A 21,462-nucleotide genomic window follows, 5' to 3' on the forward strand; every position below is an offset into this window, starting at 1 on the left:
AAAATATTTAAAATTTCACAGACCTGTGTAATTAATATTAATAATGTCAACGACTAATGGAAAGCCTACTATCAACGACAACGGCAAAGCTGGAGAATAGAAGAAGGAGTCGCAATCGAGGAAGAGAACGAAGAAACGAACCTGGGGGTCAATTGATGATTTACGTAGAGTGTCGTATCCAAGAGTGACGATTCAAGACATGATCGGTGTAATGCCTAAATTCGAACCACTCAAAAGTTCAACATAACCAACGCAGTTTTTAATTCGAGCTGAACAATTGCAGAAATGTCACGGTTGGAAAGAAGAAATGATGTTGATTGCAGTTCAGCACCAAATGAAAGGCATGGCCAAACGTTGCCTGGATGCACAACCGGTGTTTCAGTCCTGGTCACAATTTGTTAACGCATTCAAAATCGATTTTCCATCAACACATAATGCAGCTGAGACACATAAAATACTTATGAGGCGCTAACGAAAAAACGGTGAAGACTATGTGGAATATTATTATTCTATGCTAACCATGGGTCGACAAGATTTGGCGGTTGATGTTTCCATCAATACACATATAATTAGTGGTATCAACGACGGTGCATTAACAAAGGCACTGGCAGCAATGAGTTTTGGTACATGTAGCCAATTGTTACTTGCACTCAAGAACTTAACGATTACCAGTAGTATTTCAACGACATCTACTACTCCAACCTAGCAAATATTGAAATCTGAAACGAAATCTAATGCCAGGCAAACGCAAGTAAAGTGCTTCAATTGTAATGAGCACGGTCATATCGCAATCAGCAATCAAGTGTCCGCAACCGCAAAAGAAGGTACGCTGTACAGTATGTACGAGTACTAAGATAGGGCAAGAGGCCAACAACTGTAACAAGAAACCAACAGTTGTAGAGATTGGGAACCACAATGAAAGGGATGAAGCACAGGCAGTTATGAAAGTGGTAGAGTTAAATGGAAAGGAGTTCGAAGCTTTTATTGATACCGGAAGCGTATGCTCTTTAATTCGCGAATCAGCAGCAGATGGCATGCAGATACTGGGAGCAAATAAATGTTTCACAAGATTCGGCGGGTCTAAGTGCAAGTGACGAAACAAGTCAATGTTGTTGCAAATGTTGATAACGTTCAGCGAGAGATAATATTTTACATTGTCGCGGATAGCCTGCTGCCCTATGACATTTTATTGAGTCGAGACGTTTTACAAAACAATGGGTATCACATGGTTGCAGGCAAAGGCGTACTACATTTAGATGAAATAAAATCAAATGATTTTAATATATCCACCGATTTATCGGAAGAAAATAAGAGCAAGGTACGTAACCTTTTAGGTGATAAGCAAAATTGTTTTGCGGACGATATAAGCCAAATTGGCAGATGCAAAAGAGCACAAATGATAAGATATTTCAAGTCCCTTTTTCACAACGCTCTTGAGAATTTTGGCGGAGCTGTTGGACAACGATATTATAAGTCCAAGTAGTTCACCTCACGCAGCTTCAGTACTTTTAGTAAAAAAATCTAACTTCGAAAATCGAATGTGCATTGATTACCGCGCGCTTAACGAGGCCACAGTTAAGAAGACCTACGTAATGCCAATAGTGGAAGAACTCTCGCGTCTTTCAGGGAACAAATATTTTACCACATTGGACATGACATCCGGTTATTACCAAGTACCGATGAACGAAGATTCAAAAAAATATACAGCATTTTTAACTCACGAGGGTTTACTTGAGCATAACCAGGTAAAAATAAAACGAAGGTTATCGAGGAATATCCAAAACCAATTTTGACCAAAGAGGTTCAACAATATTTAGAAGTAAAAAGTTCAGAAATTTTGTTAAAGAATATTGTATACTGGCTCGTCCGTTAACGATGCTGCTGAAAAAAAACGTAGAGTTTGTGTGGAACAAAGAACAGAACGATGCCTTTGAAAAGCTAAAAGCGATGATAATTACAAAGCCAGTAATGTACGACGCAACGAAAACCCATAAGGTGCACACGGATGCAAGTTCCATAGGATTGTCCGGGGTGCTGTTGCAAAACAACAAGGATACTGATTGGAAGCCTGTGTTTTACTTTAGTAGGCAATGCAATGAAGCAGAACGCAACTATGGCAGCCATGAGTTAGAGGTTTTGGCAATAGTTGAAACGTTGCAACCATATAGGTTGTATTTAATCGGACAAAAATTTAACGTAATCACTGACTGCAATGCTATAGCAGTGACAAAAGCAACGACCCATTGTTACCACGAGTGGTTAGGTGGTGGCTCAAACTACAGGAGTTAGATTTCAAATGTGTCCATCGTGCGGGTGCAAAGAATACATTGCCTGATGGCTTAAGTAGAAGTCCGTCATTTCCACCAACGGAACCGATAACGGTTGCAGAGTCAGTCTACCAAGTAGTTAATATCGACAATGATTGGGTATCGGCAATGCAGATACAAGATGAGACACTTAAAGAGATCATCGAGGGTCTCAACGGGAAAAAAACATTTAATGTACTTAAAAAAAAAGATTGCACTTTGCAAGATCAACGGTTATATCGCAAGGTCAACGGAAATAAGCTACTGGTAGTTCCAAAAAAAATTATTCCAAAATGTATGAGCTTCCTTTTTGTTCAAGTCCACAATTTCTGTCTTATAAGTATTTTTTATTATTAGTAGCGCATTTTTCCCTATTTAAATTCATTTCCCTGCTGTCATATTATTTCTACTTCATTTTTACACAATTTCCATCACCAGCACATCTCAGTGCAACTGTTGCTGAGGTTACTGACTTCCTTCCCATTTGGTATTCTCTGAGCATTTTCGTCTTCGCGACTGCCATCAAGAAGATCTCCATCAACATCCACACTTCGTTGTACGCCAAATGAAATGCTCATAAACTATTAAAACATTGTCCACTATTTTATCAGAATTCTTAATATACAAATTTACAGGTACAGAAAAATAAAAACATGAATGCACAGACATAAGTATACACATACATATAAAAATATGCCATATGGTCGGACATGTATAGGACTGTGAATTAATTAATCACTGAATTGTCAGTGACGCCGGTAAGCAAACAAAGTAGTAGATCCAATTAAAATTCTCCGGTAATTTTGTTTTGATAAGCAAATTAGCATTTCAACAAGTATGTTTATATTTATACATATATATAAATATGTATATGTGCATAAATATAATACTTAAATGCCAACTTAATTCAGACAATTGTTGTGTGAAGAAAAATGGTGTAGCTATGGTTCTATGCAGAGAGTTCTTTACCACATCAATCTACAGGTTAATTATATGTATAATTACTTATAAATAAAATTACAAAAACTTTCCAGGTTAATTGGTATCATATAGGCCAGAACTGGGTCAACAAACTGATCAGAACTAGTACTAGCAAGAGATGCATTTTTTTGCGAGTTTAGTGAATTGCTGCGCCTCCGATCCGCAATATGTGTACCTCAATGAGGAGAAGAACGAAGAACCAAGATAGCTATGTCACGAGGAATATAAGACAGTTGGTAATTTTTAAGTTGCAAGAGCTGAGCTTAAGAATTATGGCATCATTGACACATTTCTTGGAAAATGCTGCTGAAGATACGACTTTTTGTGAGTAGAAATTGAAGATATGCGCTTTGATGATCTTTGGTTCTGGCAGAATGGTGTACTACACTGCTTTTCTGGTTATACATATATTACTTTTTACCTTCAGGTTTTGAAATATTTCTAAAAATTTTGTGTGCGGCTATTTGTTATTCAGATCGCGTTGTCTCGAATAGTCATATTTCTAGTCGCTTTCATTGAAATACGATATTAGTTTTATATGTTAAAAATAAAAAATATATATAATTATTTTTAAAGTGAAAATTCTCCGGTTTATTTTCATACTTAAATTTATTTTTATGTATTTATTTTTTTAGGATAAACTATACTTACAAATTTTGTTTTTTTTTGTTTTTTGGAAATAGTTTTATATTTTTGTTAAAAATTCCAAAAAAAACCGAAAGTTTCTCCTATTAATTGCTGAGACGGTACTTAGTAATCTCTGAAAGCTTCTTAGTGGGATTTCCATACCATTTCCAGTTACTTTGAAATATGTACAGCTCACAAGGGGAAAACACCGCATATCTGCTTACTAATGCGTTTAGCGGGGGCTCGATCAATTTGTAAATGGGCATAATTTACTAGCGCTTCGTAAGAGCAGTATTTTGCACTAATTTTTCACTTCTTGTTACTTCTTCTCTCTTTTTAGTACTATTTTTCAATATTGTGAGTTACGAGATACCTATATTTCAGTAATATTCTAAACTGCGAGAGAGATTTTCCATGAGTGGTACTTAATGCTATTTTTTTAAGATTTGTATATAAAAGGGAGTATAATAGTATACTAAAATTTGATTTTTCCCAGCGCTGATGTATATATAAGCGGCAGAAACTCCTGCGTAAATATATTTTACTAGAGATGGAACGAAATCTCCACACAGAGGGGGAGATACTAATATTTAGATCAGAGAAATACTAAGAATCAACGATGAGGGTACAATAGGTCGAGTAAATGATGTGACATTTTGTATACCGACTTTTAATTTACCTTCTCTATAATAAACAAGTTTCTTCTATCAACTCTCACCATGACTTTTTCCACCTACCTCCTTTTAGGAAATACTGTACGCCGTTTCCATTTTTATTAGAAGCTGAGCTTGCTTAAACTGTAAAGCAATTTTGTGTTATTCAAAAACACATAATTTAAACCATATCAATGCAGGGTAGTTTGGCCTAATTCTTAATATGTTCCAAATATTGGTTGTTCGTGATCTTCACCACGAGATTTTTAATATTGTCAGGTTAAGGGTGCATTTTTATTAAAAATACAAAACAGTCACGCCTCTAGTGAAAACTCGCTTTTTTTATTCTAAGAAACCTTTGAGCTGTATGTACGTTTTTACATAGTATTAAATATATTTAAGAGTAAGAAAGGAATTTTTGTAATAAATGTTTTTTATCTTACATCTAAATTATGAATGCCGTATGCAAAGCTCAATTATTACTTGGCCAAACGATAGATTCTTGCTCAAAAATATAAACATACACATATGCACATAGTTGTGGTTCGACGGAACCAATGTGTGAACCTATGGCAGCTGCCAAAATTTTAAAAAATTCGGATGCCGAAGCTGACAAATTGCTATTAAAAGCAGAAAAAAGGACCTTGAAGGCGCATACATACCTACATGTACCTATATATACTCGTATATGGATACATACAGACAGACTTGTACCTCCCCAACATAACTGATAATTATTTTTTGATTGCAAACATTTTTTTTAAATTGACATTAATGCAACGTAAACATATGTACAGCTGACGCATGTTTATACATGCATGCTTACAAATTTATGTAAAATATTATTAAATTGACAACCACTCTAGCTTGATTAGCTGCCAGAAGCCTAGCTTGATAGAAGCTCAGCCAGCAACATATACACGCTGGCAGTGAGGCCGCTTGCAATTCTCGTAGATGCCTGAGCAGAGCGACCGGTTACTAACACCCCCAACGAAATGCGTGTGAATGTGACGATTTTCTAGTATTTGGAATTTGGTGGCAAATTATATTAGAAAAATAGTTGTAATATATTATAAGAAAATAAAATAACGAAAAACTGGGTAATTACTTCATTTACTTGCTTTCTGTAGCAAAGAATGCGCACCTCTTTTGGCCACTACAGAAGATGACTAAACGCCCGTCTCTGCACATATTTAAAACTATTTGTCCGTACGGCATTGAGTTCGCATGTTTTACCGTGGGTACGTTTGGCGCAAACTTTGGCTTCAGATAACGTTAGTGTGGTAAAACTATGGAGACGAAGAATTAAAAGTGCGAAATAAAAAAAACAAAATTGCTTCTAAGTTAATCAACAATAAATTAATAAATATGTACATAGAGAATTGAGATTATGTACTCGAATTAGAACTAAACCAACTAACACTTACGTAATTTGATGGCTGAGTCAGAGAATCCAGATATTTATTCTTTGTCATATAGTTGTCGAGATATTGCCAAATAACAATTTTATAAATACACTTTTTATGCTCAAATTTTTACTTATATGTGAACGAAATGTAAACAAACATTTTAAATTTATTTGTTTATTTGCTTGTCTGTCTGTCTGCTTTTCCATTAATTTCCGAAACGGTTAAACCAACTTTGATGGCTTTTATACTGTCAGTTAGAGGTCTCTTCAACGCATTTTCAAGGCTTTTAATTTTTGTACTCTTAGTGGTAATTCGAAACTTTCGTTTAAGATTCGAAGTTTTTCAATTTAAAGTAAACATTTATAAGGTATTTATGATTCCACAATTTTATTAAAAATAAAGTTCTTAAAATTTGTTTTTAATATTTTTGTAATATTTCTGAATTTGTACAAACGTGAAAAATAACTTTTATTATAAACTAAAACTTTTGTTTGGACACTTTTTCGGAAATGTGTGGCACCGATTGTTCCAAAAATTATGGTTAAGAAATTAATATCATTGGAGATAAATTAAATTAAATTAATTTCATTCAAGATAAATTAAATTGTTTCAAAACTGCAATGAGTAACCTTAGATTTTTAAGGCAATTCCATTAAAATAGTCTGCAATTATTTAATTATTATTTTTTTTTTTAATACCTAAACATTCAGCGTAATTGCTTTCCTTATCGATGCATAAATTCTTCAGGCGGCTGAGGTGCAAATCCCATATACATTTTTTTTGTTTTCAATTGACTATTTATTAAAATTTATGTTCCTGTTTGAATAAAGTTTAGGTTAGGTTGTTTGAAGAAACCTTTGTATCCCTCGGTGTTTCATACCCATAGTGGGTTCCAAACCCGATCTCTACCTACCAGTGAATAATTTTCGTCCCGTGTTATTTCATGTCAGTTCGAATGCTTTAACTTTAAATCAAATCAAATTTTCAAAACTTTGTTCCGATCTTGGAAAAACTTTTCACACTTTAATAAACACAGAACAACATAACAACGCACCTGTCGGCAATATTCGTCAGTGTAATATTAATGAAGTTATTTATTGGTGCACAAATTTTGCCGGTAGACTCAACCTGGACTCCATTAACTCCTTCATTGCAGCACACAAATACTGAATTCTCTACTTCACACATTCATTTCTGCTTACTAATATTACCCATTCTTTTTTACTAACTACTACTAACTACTAAGATGTGCTTGGATGTGCTTGGGCGAAGGTCCAGCTCCCGATCCTCCACTGACGAAGATTTCGCCGGGCAGACAACTGTGCTGGACATTTTGTTGAGGCGCCGATAGGCACGTGGCTCAGCAGAACCTTTTCCCGCCACATTGACTGGCGCCAAGACCGCGCTCGTACTTTGGGGGGTCGTGGCTCGGCCATTGGCGGCAACCGCAGGGCAGGGAGGTGTGCTGCTTTCAGCCACCGTCTTTCTCCGCTTACCTCGAGAGCGAGACAACTTGGGAGTGCCTGTGCCCACCGACGATTCGGTAGCTTCCGTGGGTGTCACTTCCGCTGACCGAGGTCTTTTGGAAGACACAGACGCAGAAGGGCCGGCAGAGCCACATGAGGATTTCTCCCGCATGAGCCTTTCCCGCCGCTTTCTTCTCTTCCTCCTTGCCACGCTTTTCGATTTCTCTGCTTCTTTGGGAGGTCGTGCAGCCACCGAAGAGACCTCACAACTCAGGCCCTCCGAAGCAGGGAAACGTTTCTCAGACTCTGAAGGAGAGGAGATTGCGATAGCAACCCCCGTCTCATCCAGGATGCGTTCTCGCTCGTAGAGCTGAGAGACTTGGGTAATGGTTGGGGCCTCCAGAATCCATGCCCCTGCCGCCGAAGCGGGTGGATGCCACTTGTGTGGATTCCACCTGGAGTAATAAAACCATTGTTTTCCATTACCTTTTGGTTTTTTTCGGGGCTCCTCCCTAGCCAGTTTGGTTCGCGGCTATGAACTAACTACTAGAGAACTAAGAAGGAAAAATCATGCTAAATTTATGTAAAAAATTAAGATAAAAGAAATGAAAAAAACAGATCTTTGTCAACAAAAAATTTTAAACAGAGTTCCACAATTGCATCAGCTCAAGACTTGTCTGTGTCCAATTCACTGTAGTCGAGTAGCCGCACCGCAATATGGCCTCCCTCCACTGTGAATGCGGGTTAGCATCAGAGCTATTTCTTTTATTTTGCTTTAGTTACTACGAAAATTCTTTCTACTACTTTGAGAACCTAATATAGAAATAATGTGTACGTTCAACTCGATGTAAAAAAAATTTAAGACATGGATTAATGGTTAAATTTATACTTGAGTTATATGAGTGAGTAGAAATTAAGCAAAAATATAAGTGCAAGAGTACTTAAATAGGTAAGAAGATGTACATTTGCATAGTTCTCAATCTCTATATACTCGTATGTATACTACTCGCAATGAAGACATTCATCATTTTTCTACAACATCGTACCACTGTACACTCTGTATGAAAATATGTTTGTTCATCTCATTTGGATAAATTGCTCGAATAGCCACAAATGTGGTCTTAGCTTATTTACATGTAATTTGCAGCATGTTGACGGTTGACGGTTAACGGTTGGCGTTTGCGCTTACGTTGTTTCTGCTTTGGCTTTGGCTGCTTCTTCCTTTTATGCAGAGAGCAAAAGCAACGAATCTACCGTCACGGCTTCTGTTGTCGGTGCCGCTCTTGTTGCTGCTGTCGCTTTTTTATTGCTGATATCAGCAACTCTCCTACGTACCTATGCAAGCACATACATACACACATACATATTCAATTATAACTGATCGTAAAGCAATAGCCGTTGACGTATTTGTTGCTGCCCGCACCAACCAATGAAACAATTCATTAAATATATTTGTGGCACTTTGTATGTAATATGTACAAAGTTCAAGTGAATCTTCACTCTAAGGCACACCAAGGTAGGCACTCAGTAAGTTTTTCGGTATAAATATTCCTGTTCATTCTGCTTACCACACAGTATACAACATACACTTTTCAAGTGCTGTGTGCAGTGTTTAACACGTTAACATTCGAATTTTTCGGTTGAGAAGTGATATCCTTGAAAAGAAATAAACAGATATATTCGGAGCGAACACATAAGAATCCTGAGTGTGTGTGTAAACATATAACTTAATAATGAAAATAATTGTAAGTAGGAAACGGTGCATTCACAAATGCCAATGAGAAACAAAAACAGGATGCCTTGGAAATGGAAGGATACCTTCGAGATAAATATAACAATATATAGTGTTAAGTAAAATAAGGGCCAAGACAATGGTGTGCGCAAAAATTACTGAAAAATGGTAGTGGCTATGATATAGCAACAAAAGTTCCAAAGCCAAAAATATCGTTTCGTCGTTCCGACATCTAGTGTGCCATATAAAATATGAATCATTGAATAGTGGATTATTACAAATGGAGTTTGTGTATGGACTGTTACCACTACATTTTTGTGGTAATTAGAAGGAGATAAGATGTGCCAAAACCCAGGCGACTAAACTATTGTTGCTGCTATTAAGAAAGCGAGTAATATTTAACTTATAGGGTTTAAAATAATTACTATGTATGGAAATATCTGTAGTTTCAGTAAAATCCTTGAAAGTGTGGTACAACAACTTACTTGTTAAAACTCAAATACTCTCAACGCAGTAAAATCATCTAGGATATACTTAAAAGAAAATTTTTCGCAAATGCATGAACATTCTGGCCGTATGAACAGATTAACTGAAGTAGTATCTACTTATAAGTTTACCTAAACGGTACAAGTAAAGGTTGAAGCCAACACCCTTTTCACTTCTTAATTGGAAAATTTAATGTATTGGAAAAACATCTTTTTCGAATGGCAAGGTCTGGGTTAAATAACACAGACTTTTTTGCACAAAAAGAGGTGACTCGATGAATACAGAGGCCCATTAATACTATTGCTACTATTAGACCCTACACATCCTTAAGCCATACCAATCTCTCGCCGAATCTAATTAGCCCTTATAGCGAGACTATGCAGGTTCTAGGTTAGGATACTTCACAGTAATCTACTAAGCATTATTCGTAAATGGGGGAATACCTGAATGGCATCCAACTTTTTCGCAACTCTCAAACTCCTACAGAAGTATGTTTGAAAACCTAGCAATAAAAACAATGGTTAGTCAAACAATTGTATGATTCATACAAAGCAAACTTTGATCAAAAATATTATTTTTCCTTCTATTAGTAACGTAAAAGAAGCCAAAATTTTACTTTCAGAAGCCAGACGCAAGGATCATGTCGACCAGTAGTACTGGTGACAATTTTCTTGGATATCCTTACCACATCCACATGTGGTTAACTGCATGTCACTATTTTTCTTTTCAGTTTTTGCTTAACTGTTAGAACTGGCTAGATTATACTCTTAAAATAAATACAATAAGCATGTTTGGCTCCGTCTTTTATTTTTTACACTCCAGTGTCTCCCGCTTGTCAAGTAAGCAGGCCAAATTGACATCACTGCACAACCGAATCTGTTAAGACTCCCACTTAAGACTCTTACGCTTAACGACGAAGGTTCATTAGTTTAACCACATGGAATCTGGATCCATGATGATTAATATACTGGAGCACAAGTAACTTAACCGACCGAATCCTGGACATTAGCATATCGCCCCTTTGCGAAAGAATATAATCAGCCAAAAATAAACCTTTTGTTTAGATAAGTATTCAGAAACTACCAGTGTGTCATCGCTCGTATGTGACTTTGCACGCATTTCTTCGAGTTTACTCTTACATCAGAAAATGTCTTTATAGTTGCTTAGCTATCCGTTTGTATGGTACATATTGGACTGAGATGGGCTGCGAAAAAATTCTGATTAGAAGTATTTCTATATTTCAACAATTTTAAATCTTTGAGTATATCAATATTAAGAAATTAGCGCATCTTTACCCCACTCTCTTAGAGTAGTTTAAAGAGTTGTTTCAACTTTAAATTATTTTATGAGGACAGATTGAAACATACAATAAGCGAAAAACTTTCTTGCTTTTGTATTTTTCTTTCAGATTAGTTTCGTGATTGCCTTGCTGCTTGATATAACTTTGGCGAGGCCTCAGGGTCCTACATCAGAACCGATACCCATCATACGACAAGAACAAGAGGTCAACTTCGATGGTTCATACAAGTATTCTTATGAGACCGGTAACGGCATACAAGCAGAAGAGGAGGGATATTTGAAAAATGCTGGCTCTGAAGCGGAGGGACAGGTAATATTTCATAATAACTTAAAAACGAACTTGTAATATAAATCATTGGTAAATAAAGATGCAGTTGTATGGCATTGTATGTATGATGAGTGCGCAAACATATATTTTTACAACTAATATATTAGCAAATTTGCTTGCCACAACAGCGATAAATCAGCCTGTAAACTGTGCTATGTAAAATATTGAATATCTAGAATTAAACAAATTACAAAATGCTGTGGCCGCATGTACCGGTTCACGAACTTGCAGCGCACCCATTTATCGTCCCTCAAAGTGCTAAGAAATATTGCTGAAGAAGCAATTTCATGCTGATCCACCCGCGGGGGCAATACAGTGTAGCGACAGAGATCCGTTAACGCCCAATAAATTGCTGCTGAAAAGTGTTGCGAATGGCAAGCATTGAGCGCAATATCAATGAAGAATTGCTCTGGCCGTGCTGCAATCATGCAGACAAGCGTGCAGACGAGTGTGTATAGGTACACTCACACTACTTATGCTTGGTTTTTTCATATGTGGTAGGTGTTTGACACGTGACTTTAAGTAGTTCTGCAGCATTTTTAAATCCGCAAGCGTATTCAAAAATTCCAACACAATGGTTGATGAACCAATAACATTTGCCGCTAACTCAGCCAGTGCAACCGGCAAAAGAAAGAGCAAATGCTACATCTTCAAATCATGAATGCCAGCGCCAGCAGACCCCATCCACACCAGCAGCAAACTACTATTGCAGTATCACTCAATGGGCACTGCAGACCTCAGATCATCATCGATTTATACCTACATTGTTTAACTAATGTGGGGCCAACATGCACAACCTGCAGTGGCTGGGGCTGCTTAAAGCATGGCGATGAGCTTGTCGTTTGCGCAATATTTGTAAGTTTGTACGCTTGTGTGTGTGTCGGTGCAAGCAACTGCCGGTACATAAATCGCGGCGCGGCCAACACGATTTCAGCGCACATTGTTGCTCAATGATTCATCGATTACCTGCTTAGTTGCTTGGCCACCAATTCAGCAAACTTACTATGAGTATAATCCAGATTGACATTTGTGGCGATTCGTGGTTGCATGGCGCATAGCTGTATTACAAGAAGTGTTGCAAGCCAACCCACCCAAATTCGTCAATATTGCTTTAGTCACGAATTGATGTTCAAATAAAATGAGCAGTTAATGCATTTAAATACCTACATTGATACATACATACTTGTGCATATTGCAATAAAAGAGTATATTTTCTGACCTTTTCTAATACAAATTCCCTTTCTTTTTAATCTTTCCTCTTTACATATGTATGCATCGGTATATCCAGTCAGCACAAGGCTCCTTCTCTTATACTTCACCTGAAGGTGTGCCCATACGCATTACTTACCTAGCTGATGAAAATGGTTTCCAACCGCAAGGTGATCATCTACCCACACCACCACCAATTCCGCCAGCTATACAAAAGGCTCTTGCCTATTTGGCCACCGCACCACCGCCACAGGATCAAACCAACTCATTTGCGGGCAACCGAAGGGGTTAGAGTTCATGTGATCAAATAGCTGTGAATTCAAAATACCGAAAATAATACGAGTTAACAACAACACTCAACCAAGGGCGAAAGCAACTACACACACACACGTTTGCTATTTTATGGTGTTGAGAGAGAGCGGAACTGAGGGCGGAGAAATGTAAAATTGAGTGATTGTTTAGAGATTATCAGAATAAAACGCAATTATACTTACGATTAGATAATATCACACTGTAATGATTTTATACGAAAATACTAATAAAATTTGTGTAGTATTAAGAATTACACTATCTAACAACTATGCCGTTTATTTGAACTCTAGTCACGTCAAAACGTTTTCGAATTTTAGCGGTCATACAAAAAATAATTTATTTTCTTATAATCAAGTTCAGTGTATGTATACGGAGTTGATTTAAATTAGATATTAATTCATGAAAAATGTCACTTTCTATTGCACCATGCCATAGATCCCTGATGTCGTTTATGTTCTTACAGCACCAAATATTTCTCAGCGTCACGTCTTCCCTCAATTTTTTCTTCTATGATTTCTTGTATGAGTTGATATTTAGGGGTTCTTATGATATGTCCGAAGTAAACTGTAGGTCCATCCATTTGTGGAACAGCATCAAGACGCACGCCACAAATAGGAGGAGGGAATCGACCAAACACCCAAAAAGCGTGCAAGCTCTGTTCATATCTGCTCTTTTCAGTGACCTACATTTCATAGCGTAGAAAAGCATTTTAGACCCATACTTTCGCTGTACGTCGTGGTCGTATGAAAATTCCTAGGTAGAGTAAAATACAATAAGCCGCGAAATAATACAGGGAAATCAAATATTTTCGAAATGCTGCAATTTTAATCAGAATGCTGCCAACATTCGATTTGTTTATCCGACCACACTAGTCTACAAATTTTGGGTACATCGAATGCAACTACATACAGAAAATGTGTTTTCTAGGTAAAAGTCCGTGAAGTAAGCTTTCTTCTTCTTAATTGGCGCGGTAACCGCTTACGCGATTTTGGCAGAGTTTAACAAAGCGCGCCAGTCGTTTCTTCCTCGTGCTAACCAGCGCCAATTGGACACACCACATGAAGTCAAGTTCTTCTCTACCTGGTCTTTCCAACACAGAGGAGGCCTTCCTCTTCCTCTGCTACCACCAGCTGGTACCGCATCGAATACTTTCAAAGCCGGAGCGTTTGTACCCATTCGAACGACATGAACAACGTAGCCGCTGGATCTTTATTCGCTGCGCTATGTCTATGTCGTCGTAAAGCTCATACAGCTCATCGTTCCATCGTCTGCGATATTCGCCGTCACCAACGTGCAATGGTCCAAAAATCTTACGCAGAATTTTTCTCTCAAACACTCCAAGCGACGCTTCATCGGATGCTGTCATCGTCCACGCTTCTGCGCCATACGTTAGAACGGGCATGATGAGAGTCTTGTAGAGTGTTAGTTTTGTTCGTCGGGAGATGACTTTACAACTCAATTGCCTACTTAGTCCAAAGTAGCACTTGTTGGCAAGAGAGATTCTACGTTGGATTTCAAGGCGGTGTTAATGCTGGTTCCTAGGTATACGAAGTTCTTTACAACCTCGAAATCATAACTGTCAACAGTGACGTGGGTGCCGATACGCGAGTGCGCCGACTGTTTGTTTGATGACAGGAGGTACTTCGCTTTGTCATCGTTCACCACCAGACCCATTCGCTTTGTCTCTTTATCCAGTTTGGAGAAGGCGGAACTAACAGCGCGGTTGTTAAGGCCGATGATGTCGATATCATCGGCATACGCCAGCAATTGTACGCTCTTGTAAAAAATTGTGCCTGAGCGATTAAGTTCTGCGGCTCGTACGATGCTCTCCAACATCAGGTTAAAGAAGTCACACGACAGAGAGTCACCCTGTCTGAAACCTCGTTTGGTATCAAACGGCTCGGAGAGGTCCTTCCCATTTGTTTTTGTACCATATAATATTTTAAATTGTTCAGCGCGGTTGCGACTAAAAGAATCATGGCCGCTGCGACTGCGTCTATGAATGTATTTTTTTTTTCTAGTCGCTAGGCTTAGATTTTGGGCTGGGACGACATACGCATATTAAAGCATGAAGTGAATGCATTGTGTTTTTGTTGTGTTCTAGAACATATTGGAATGCGTTGTGCCAAATCGGCCTTAGCGTTGCGCTTGCTGCTGCTTTTGCGTCAATCACGGTATTTTGTTTTTGTAAGTGCAATATTCGGAATATCGACTGGTGGAAGACAAAAGTACACGGAAGCAAGAAGGGAGCGCTGTGCTCGCGCATATATGTTTGAACGTGCATAGATGTAGTAGTTACGATCCAAAACACGTGCAAGCAAAGCATTCAAAATAACCGAACTCGTCGGCATGAGTGAGCGACATGAGTACCAACATATCACCACAAAAAAATCGGAATACGAATATACGTAACCTGCGAAAATTCAAAATTCGCGATGCTTTTTGAACACGCCTCGTATACTCGCAAACTTTAAATTGGGAAGTCACAGTAGTATATTGTGTCAATAGATTAGATTAAGTTTACCTGGCTAGCTGAAAGCCATCACATAGACCTATTGATCCTTAGTGTTACCAGATGAAGCTAGACTTTAACGTTTTTTTGTAGCAGTCTTTTGCGAACCTAAGTAAACTCTGAAGCTCTAACCCTGAGAGACATTCTAACTTCTCATATTGTAGAGCTCCTAAGCATTTTAATCTGGTGCTAGCTAACGCAGGCCGCTGCCGTAGCCGCATGGGTTGGTGCGTGACTACCATTCGGAATTCACAGAGAGAACGTAGGTTCGAATCTCAGTGAAACACCAAAATTAAGAAAAACATTTTTCTAATAGCGGTCGCCCCTCGGCAGGCAATGGCAAACCTCCGAGTGTATTTCTGCCATGAAAAAGCTCCTCATGAAAAAAAAAATCTGGCGTTCGGAGTCGGCTTGAAACTGTAGGTCCCTCCATTTGTGGAACCACATCAAGACGCACACCACAAATAGGAGGAGGAGCTCGGCCAAACACCCAAAAAGGGTGTAAGCGCCAATTATATAGGTATATATATATGTCACAAGCCAAACGCTGTTTGTTTTTATACTTTGGTATTTTATGTCCGTAGTGAGTTTCAAACTTGCAACCGCGGGGGCTTGCCTTTAATATGTCAGTCGCGCTATTGGCCGACACTTCTGAGCGTTCGTTATATGTATTGCCTCCCCCTTTCCTTAAGGACTTTGATGAATCTAAAAAAAATAAAAAATAACTTTAATACGATTTGTACCCTTGCTCAATATTTCATATTACTTGAAATTAACCACAAATATATTTTTTTAAATTTCAATTACTTCATTATTTACAAAGGGTTATACCAGGAAGAATTGCTGCATACTATTTATGTAAGTGTCCCATTACATAAAGCAGTTTGTAGTTTAAATGAGAAATAATAGAAAATACCCTGTTTTTCTTAAAAAATATTTTTTTTTGTCATTTCTACACATCTTTTAATTAAATTAATATTTCCTCGTGAAATTATTTGCTTGTTTCTACTCATAAAGTAAAATATTATAAATAAAATAATATCTATTTACAACTGGATGCTCATCGCAAAAGCTATATTCACTACAAAGTATTTCAATGCTAATATTCCTCTCACTTTCATTTTGACGATTTAATAAAAGCTGAATGGCTTTCTATAAAACACAGAACTATAAATAATTTTTGGTAGTTGGCTTGGTATTCACTATAAAATAGGTAAGTGAGCGAGCGTTAAAATAAATTTATGGACTTATCGATAAATTGCAAAAATCATATTTTATGCAAATGGCTACATAGTTATCGGCAGTCGTCATTAATGGGTATTATTTGCATAGACAGACCAGCTTCTACATATGTATGTGTATGATTGTGTGCATCTTCAACTAAGAAATAAATAAAAACATTCGCTGTGTCTGAGCATCTCCGCCGTCATTGCAGTCACCCTAAATGTATACCTAATAATATTATGAGAATTAAATATATTTGCATTTACTTAGCGCACGTGTATTTAATAGGGTAAGAGTGCATTTTAAGGTAGGTACAATAGAAAGGGTTTTAATATACATAATTTTTTAGTAAACTTTTCGTTATTGATTATTTTCATTGTTAATTAATTATTATTTATTGCTTGTTTTTAAAACATTTTAAAGTAAAAAAAGAAATCCATTGTTAAATGCGTAAAATTTTTGCGCATATGGTTTAAAACTGTTTAAGGTCGATCTCTATCTCCTGGGCCATGCTACGACTAACATCCCTGTCAACTTTGACTATTTGTGATTTTATCGACATTTCCGACGACAGACCTGCCTGTGCGACGTGCATCTTTAACAACAAAAATGCCTGTACAGAATAGACGGAACCAAAATTGCTCGTAATTAGCTGTTGCAGTATCGGCACCGTAAACATCATTCGCAATTTCCACGGCCTGGTTTGCATTTTCTCCTTTATCAAAGAAATTCATTGTTAACCCCATGTAACTAACAACTGAATGGAGCAAACAAGGAACAGCAAAATAATTTTTTTAGTGTGAAATGTCACCTTGAAATACAAACGGGCCCTACATTTAAATGGTTTGCTGGATACCTTACGAGAATCCATCAACCCAGAAAATAATTGCTTTCTTTTCCCCAATTTTTCTCAAATTAACTATCTATCTAATATAATTCTTAAGTTATTGTAATTTTTTAAATCTAGCCAGTAAGATTTGCTACTATTGGCTTAATAGAAAAAACTAACTAGTTTGATATGCATTGTTTGTTATTTTTGTCGAAACTCTAGAAATATTTATATACCTTCAAATTCAACTAATTCAAAAAAAATTCGAAACAATAAAATGCAGGAATTTTAAAAGTCTTTTACGGTTTTTATTTCACCCGAAGGCCGCTTTACTCTAAACGAAGTTCTAAACAAAGGTAACGCATATGACCTAGGCAGAATTGGTCCAATCTGGAGTAATTTTTAAAACACGAGGGAAGGGTCAGCATAAGGAATAGTTTAGTTGGATTGAAGAGAGTTATTCGATACTATCAATATTATTACCTACAATTTTTTCAGTGCATTTTTTTAAATTTCAATTTTCCACAATTTGATTTTCAACTTGTCTCTCCGTTGCTTGCTATATTTTTTCTTTGGTTGTGAAACAATTGGCATTTACTTTCATTCAACGCGATGTCCGTATTCCTCCCTCGTCGCTCTGTCATCAGGAGCTTACGAGATGCCGTGCCTCCATAGTTTAACTCAAGCTAAAAGAGTCGCAGTTGACCTCTTTGCTTTAGCTTTAAACATGCCTTCTAATACAGTTACGCAGCGAGCCAAGTAGCCAAAACAAAAATAATGCAAGCTTATTTGCTAACGAGTTTGAATGTTTTGGTTGAACATTTTCATTATGTATAATAGAAACAATTTTCATTAATGGAAGCAAACTACTAACACATATAAATCTCTTCGCATACAATTTGTCAACAGTGCTTTCTAATAGTTTTTTCTTTGCCATTTTATTCAATTGACGTTGAGACAACTAATTTTCACTACTGCCTACGGATCTTGATTTCCTACAGGCAGGTGTTGTTAAAAACAAAAAACATAGTCAACATAACCTGTAAATATTATATCTGACATACGAAAATTTGCTTGGTTTCCTGAAGGCGAAAGATGTAGCGAAAGATACAGTTGGGGTCATACAAATGTTTATGATTTTTATTATATGATTTATAATATACCATAATTCTTAATCAAGTTTTTCAATATTTCGCAAGTCTTTCTTTATTTGGTAGGACCTTGGATCCTATCAGACATCCACTTGACCACACTTGACCACTTGCTAAAATCATTGCGCACTTTATCTATTCCAGCAGGAGTTTTTAGATGAAAATTCAAGTTATCTGCTTGAGAAAGACACTATTCTATTGAAACTCTTTAAAATATTTTTCTAGCTTTTCCGATTTTTCTATTAGTGCCAAATTCCCAACATCATGATAAGTTAAATACCCTCGAGTTATTCGACTGCCTCCCTGTCTAATGTTTCTTCAGACGCAAATTTCTCAAAATCCGCATGTAAGTCATTATATCAAGTCCCAACATATCGAAGTTTTGTTCATCGGATAATGAATTCATATGCGCAAACTGGTTGGCGATATCGATTAACAATAACTTATTAGATAAAAATGTGTATTTACCTTTACTTAGAGAGACAAAAAAAATTGAAAGCTTTAAAGCAGTTTTTCCTGGCATTTTGGTGTGTCCATAATCTGATTTTTATCGAACTCTTTTATTATAAAATTATCAATTATCTACACACTTCATTAAAACTCTGACTACTGCCGTAAACTCCAATTTACCCTACATTCATTGGTCGAGAAACTCATTAGATGTAATAAACTATTAACAACTCGGCCATTTTGTTAATCATATTAATTGCCATGAGTCATTACTGAGGCATATAAAGAAAAACCACGTATCTATACATTTATATATATATATATATATATATATATATATGTACATAATAATATATCTTATCCTCTTCATCAAAATCTGCATCATCAACATCAACATCAACATCATAAAGTGTGACATTTTATTAGTGCGAGTAATTGCGTTCAATCAAACGAGATTTCAATAACTGCATTCATATCCGTTAGTAGGCGATTAATACATGCCCAATGTGACGACAGTTTGCACTATTCAATGCAGACAACTTTTAGAAAAAAGTAAAAACGCATCTATAAAAGCAGCAACTAATGATTTCCATATTCATTTCGTATACTTAGCACACAAAAGTTGTCATGTGGCCTAAAGTCACGGTAAGTACGCTCGTTGCAAAAATAAGAAGGATTACGGCACACACAGGACTATCACCACGAATTCCTAATTACAGCTAGCCGCACTGGTATTTGTTATTGTTGTACTAGTTACCGTTAGGGCGCAAAATGATGGTCGCTACCGCGCCCCAATAGTACCTGCTCGTTCTCGTCCCACCGCCAATGCCAGAGGTAGTGGTTCCAGTGACGGTCGCTATCGCCCTAGTGGCGATGGACGCTACCGAGGTGGCAATGATGGCAAATATGTTCATGTAGATAATCCATATGTGCACGACGATCGGACCGGTGGGCAGTACGAAGGAGGTAAGGACAGTTTTGGACCCGGGGGACCCGGCGGAGGTGGAGCGGGTGCGTCTGGTGGAGCGGGCGGTGCGGGTAGCGGTGCGAGTAGCGGTGTGAGTAGCGGTGCTAGTGGTGGAGCTAGTGGTGGAGCAAATGGCGCAGGGTTAACAGCCGTAACAACTACACCAAGACCTGTGCCCAAACCGGCTGTTGTGGATATAGCAGCAACATTACCAAAGGGTAAGGGAACTGGTGAGGGAGGTAACGGCTGGCGCATCCTACAACTCTTCGATAAAGAAGAACAAGACGGCTACCATTATATGTAAGTGCTTTACAGTGAAATATTAATGCAATAGTGTATTAAATGTTGTGTGTGCGAAGTGCTGTTAAACTTATGGCATAAATAATACATAACAAAGAAGTTTACTGTTAGTCCGCAGCAAAAGAGTTAACAAACTGCACGTGTGAGTAGAGCGATGTTAATGAGCATTCATTAGCATTCTCTCGTGTGAGCAATATTAACAGTGGACAGCACGGAGAGGTATTTAAATGCACTGAACATTCATTATAACGAAATGCTGCCTTTACTTTCACTATAGACTACAGCCTAAATGTATGCTTTGAAATTAACATAAACTGTACATTTTGCAGATATGAAACGGAAAATGGCATTTTGGCGGAGGAAAATGGACGCATCGAAAAATTAGCGCCGGAAGCCGATGGCTTGCGTTCTTCCGGTTTTTATGAGTACACAGGCGATGATGGCGTGCTCTACCGTGTCGATTATGTGGCTGATGATAACGGTTTCATACCAAAAGGTGCACATTTGCCCACTCCACCGCCGTACGTGGCTAAATTGTTGGCATACTTGGCAGCAAATGCTAAGGAGTAGTGTATTATTGTATTTAATTTTATTTTACATTCAGAAGTATAAATGTTAGCATTTTATTTAAATAAAATAAGAAATTCAAATAAATGGGAAGACGAATCTTTACCAGGTTTTATACACAAAGCACTGGTGTAAAATACGCCAAGTTTTGTGGTCTTAAAATGGAGTCTGATGAGGAATATCGAATACTCGTAACTACCAAAATTTTTAGAGGTTGTAATTTTTGGAATTAACTATTCACTTTTAAATTCATTTTAAAACTCGACACATACAATAATGTTCAAATACGCGTATTTGGTATGATTAGAAAATATAATACAGATATATAAAGTGCAGATCATTAATTCTTCATTGAATTTGGTGGTAAATACGAACGACAACACAATTTAATTTAAGATTTAACAGAAACACGATTGATCAAATGTTTTCAGCACTCTCAAAGTAAATATGGATTCATGCAACGATCTGCACTGTTATGGGGTACAGAACAACAGTGCACTAATTTTAATGGAGAAATAAATAATTACGCAAAGAGAAAGCAGTTGAATTGCTTGGTGTTAATATTAAGGCTAAGTGAATGTTATCGAGATCTTTTATTCTACTCTGCATCAGTGCTATAAAATTTTCGTTCTCTTTTCTCAAACTGTGGTACTG

The 21,462-nt window shown here is 37.2% G+C and overlaps 2 protein-coding genes across 2 annotated transcripts in view; both read left to right on the top strand.

The window, feature by feature from the left end:
* LOC129244218 (cuticular protein 47Eg) overlaps window positions 1-13,000 on the top strand; it is a 33,520-nt gene extending 20,520 nt beyond the window's left edge. The window contains exons 3-4 of the mRNA XM_054881832.1: window positions 11,069-11,269; window positions 12,576-13,000. Of these exons, the coding sequence (XP_054737807.1) occupies window positions 11,069-11,269; window positions 12,576-12,788 (414 nt within the window). The 3' untranslated portion in view covers window positions 12,789-13,000. The remainder of the gene's footprint in view (window positions 1-11,068; window positions 11,270-12,575) is intronic.
* A 6,533-nt stretch (window positions 13,001-19,533) lies between these two features.
* LOC129245019 (pupal cuticle protein 36) lies at window positions 19,534-20,895 on the top strand. Its single transcript, XM_054882966.1, has 3 exons — window positions 19,534-19,619; window positions 19,694-20,241; window positions 20,571-20,895. Exons 1-3 carry the CDS (start codon window positions 19,602-19,604, stop codon window positions 20,809-20,811), a joined length of 807 nt encoding a protein of 268 aa, XP_054738941.1. The 5' UTR covers window positions 19,534-19,601; the 3' UTR covers window positions 20,812-20,895.
* Window positions 20,896-21,462: the final 567 nt, after the last annotated feature.

Source organism: Anastrepha obliqua, chromosome 4 (assembly GCF_027943255.1).
Source record: "Anastrepha obliqua isolate idAnaObli1 chromosome 4, idAnaObli1_1.0, whole genome shotgun sequence".
Classification (NCBI taxonomy): domain Eukaryota; kingdom Metazoa; phylum Arthropoda; class Insecta; order Diptera; family Tephritidae; genus Anastrepha; species Anastrepha obliqua.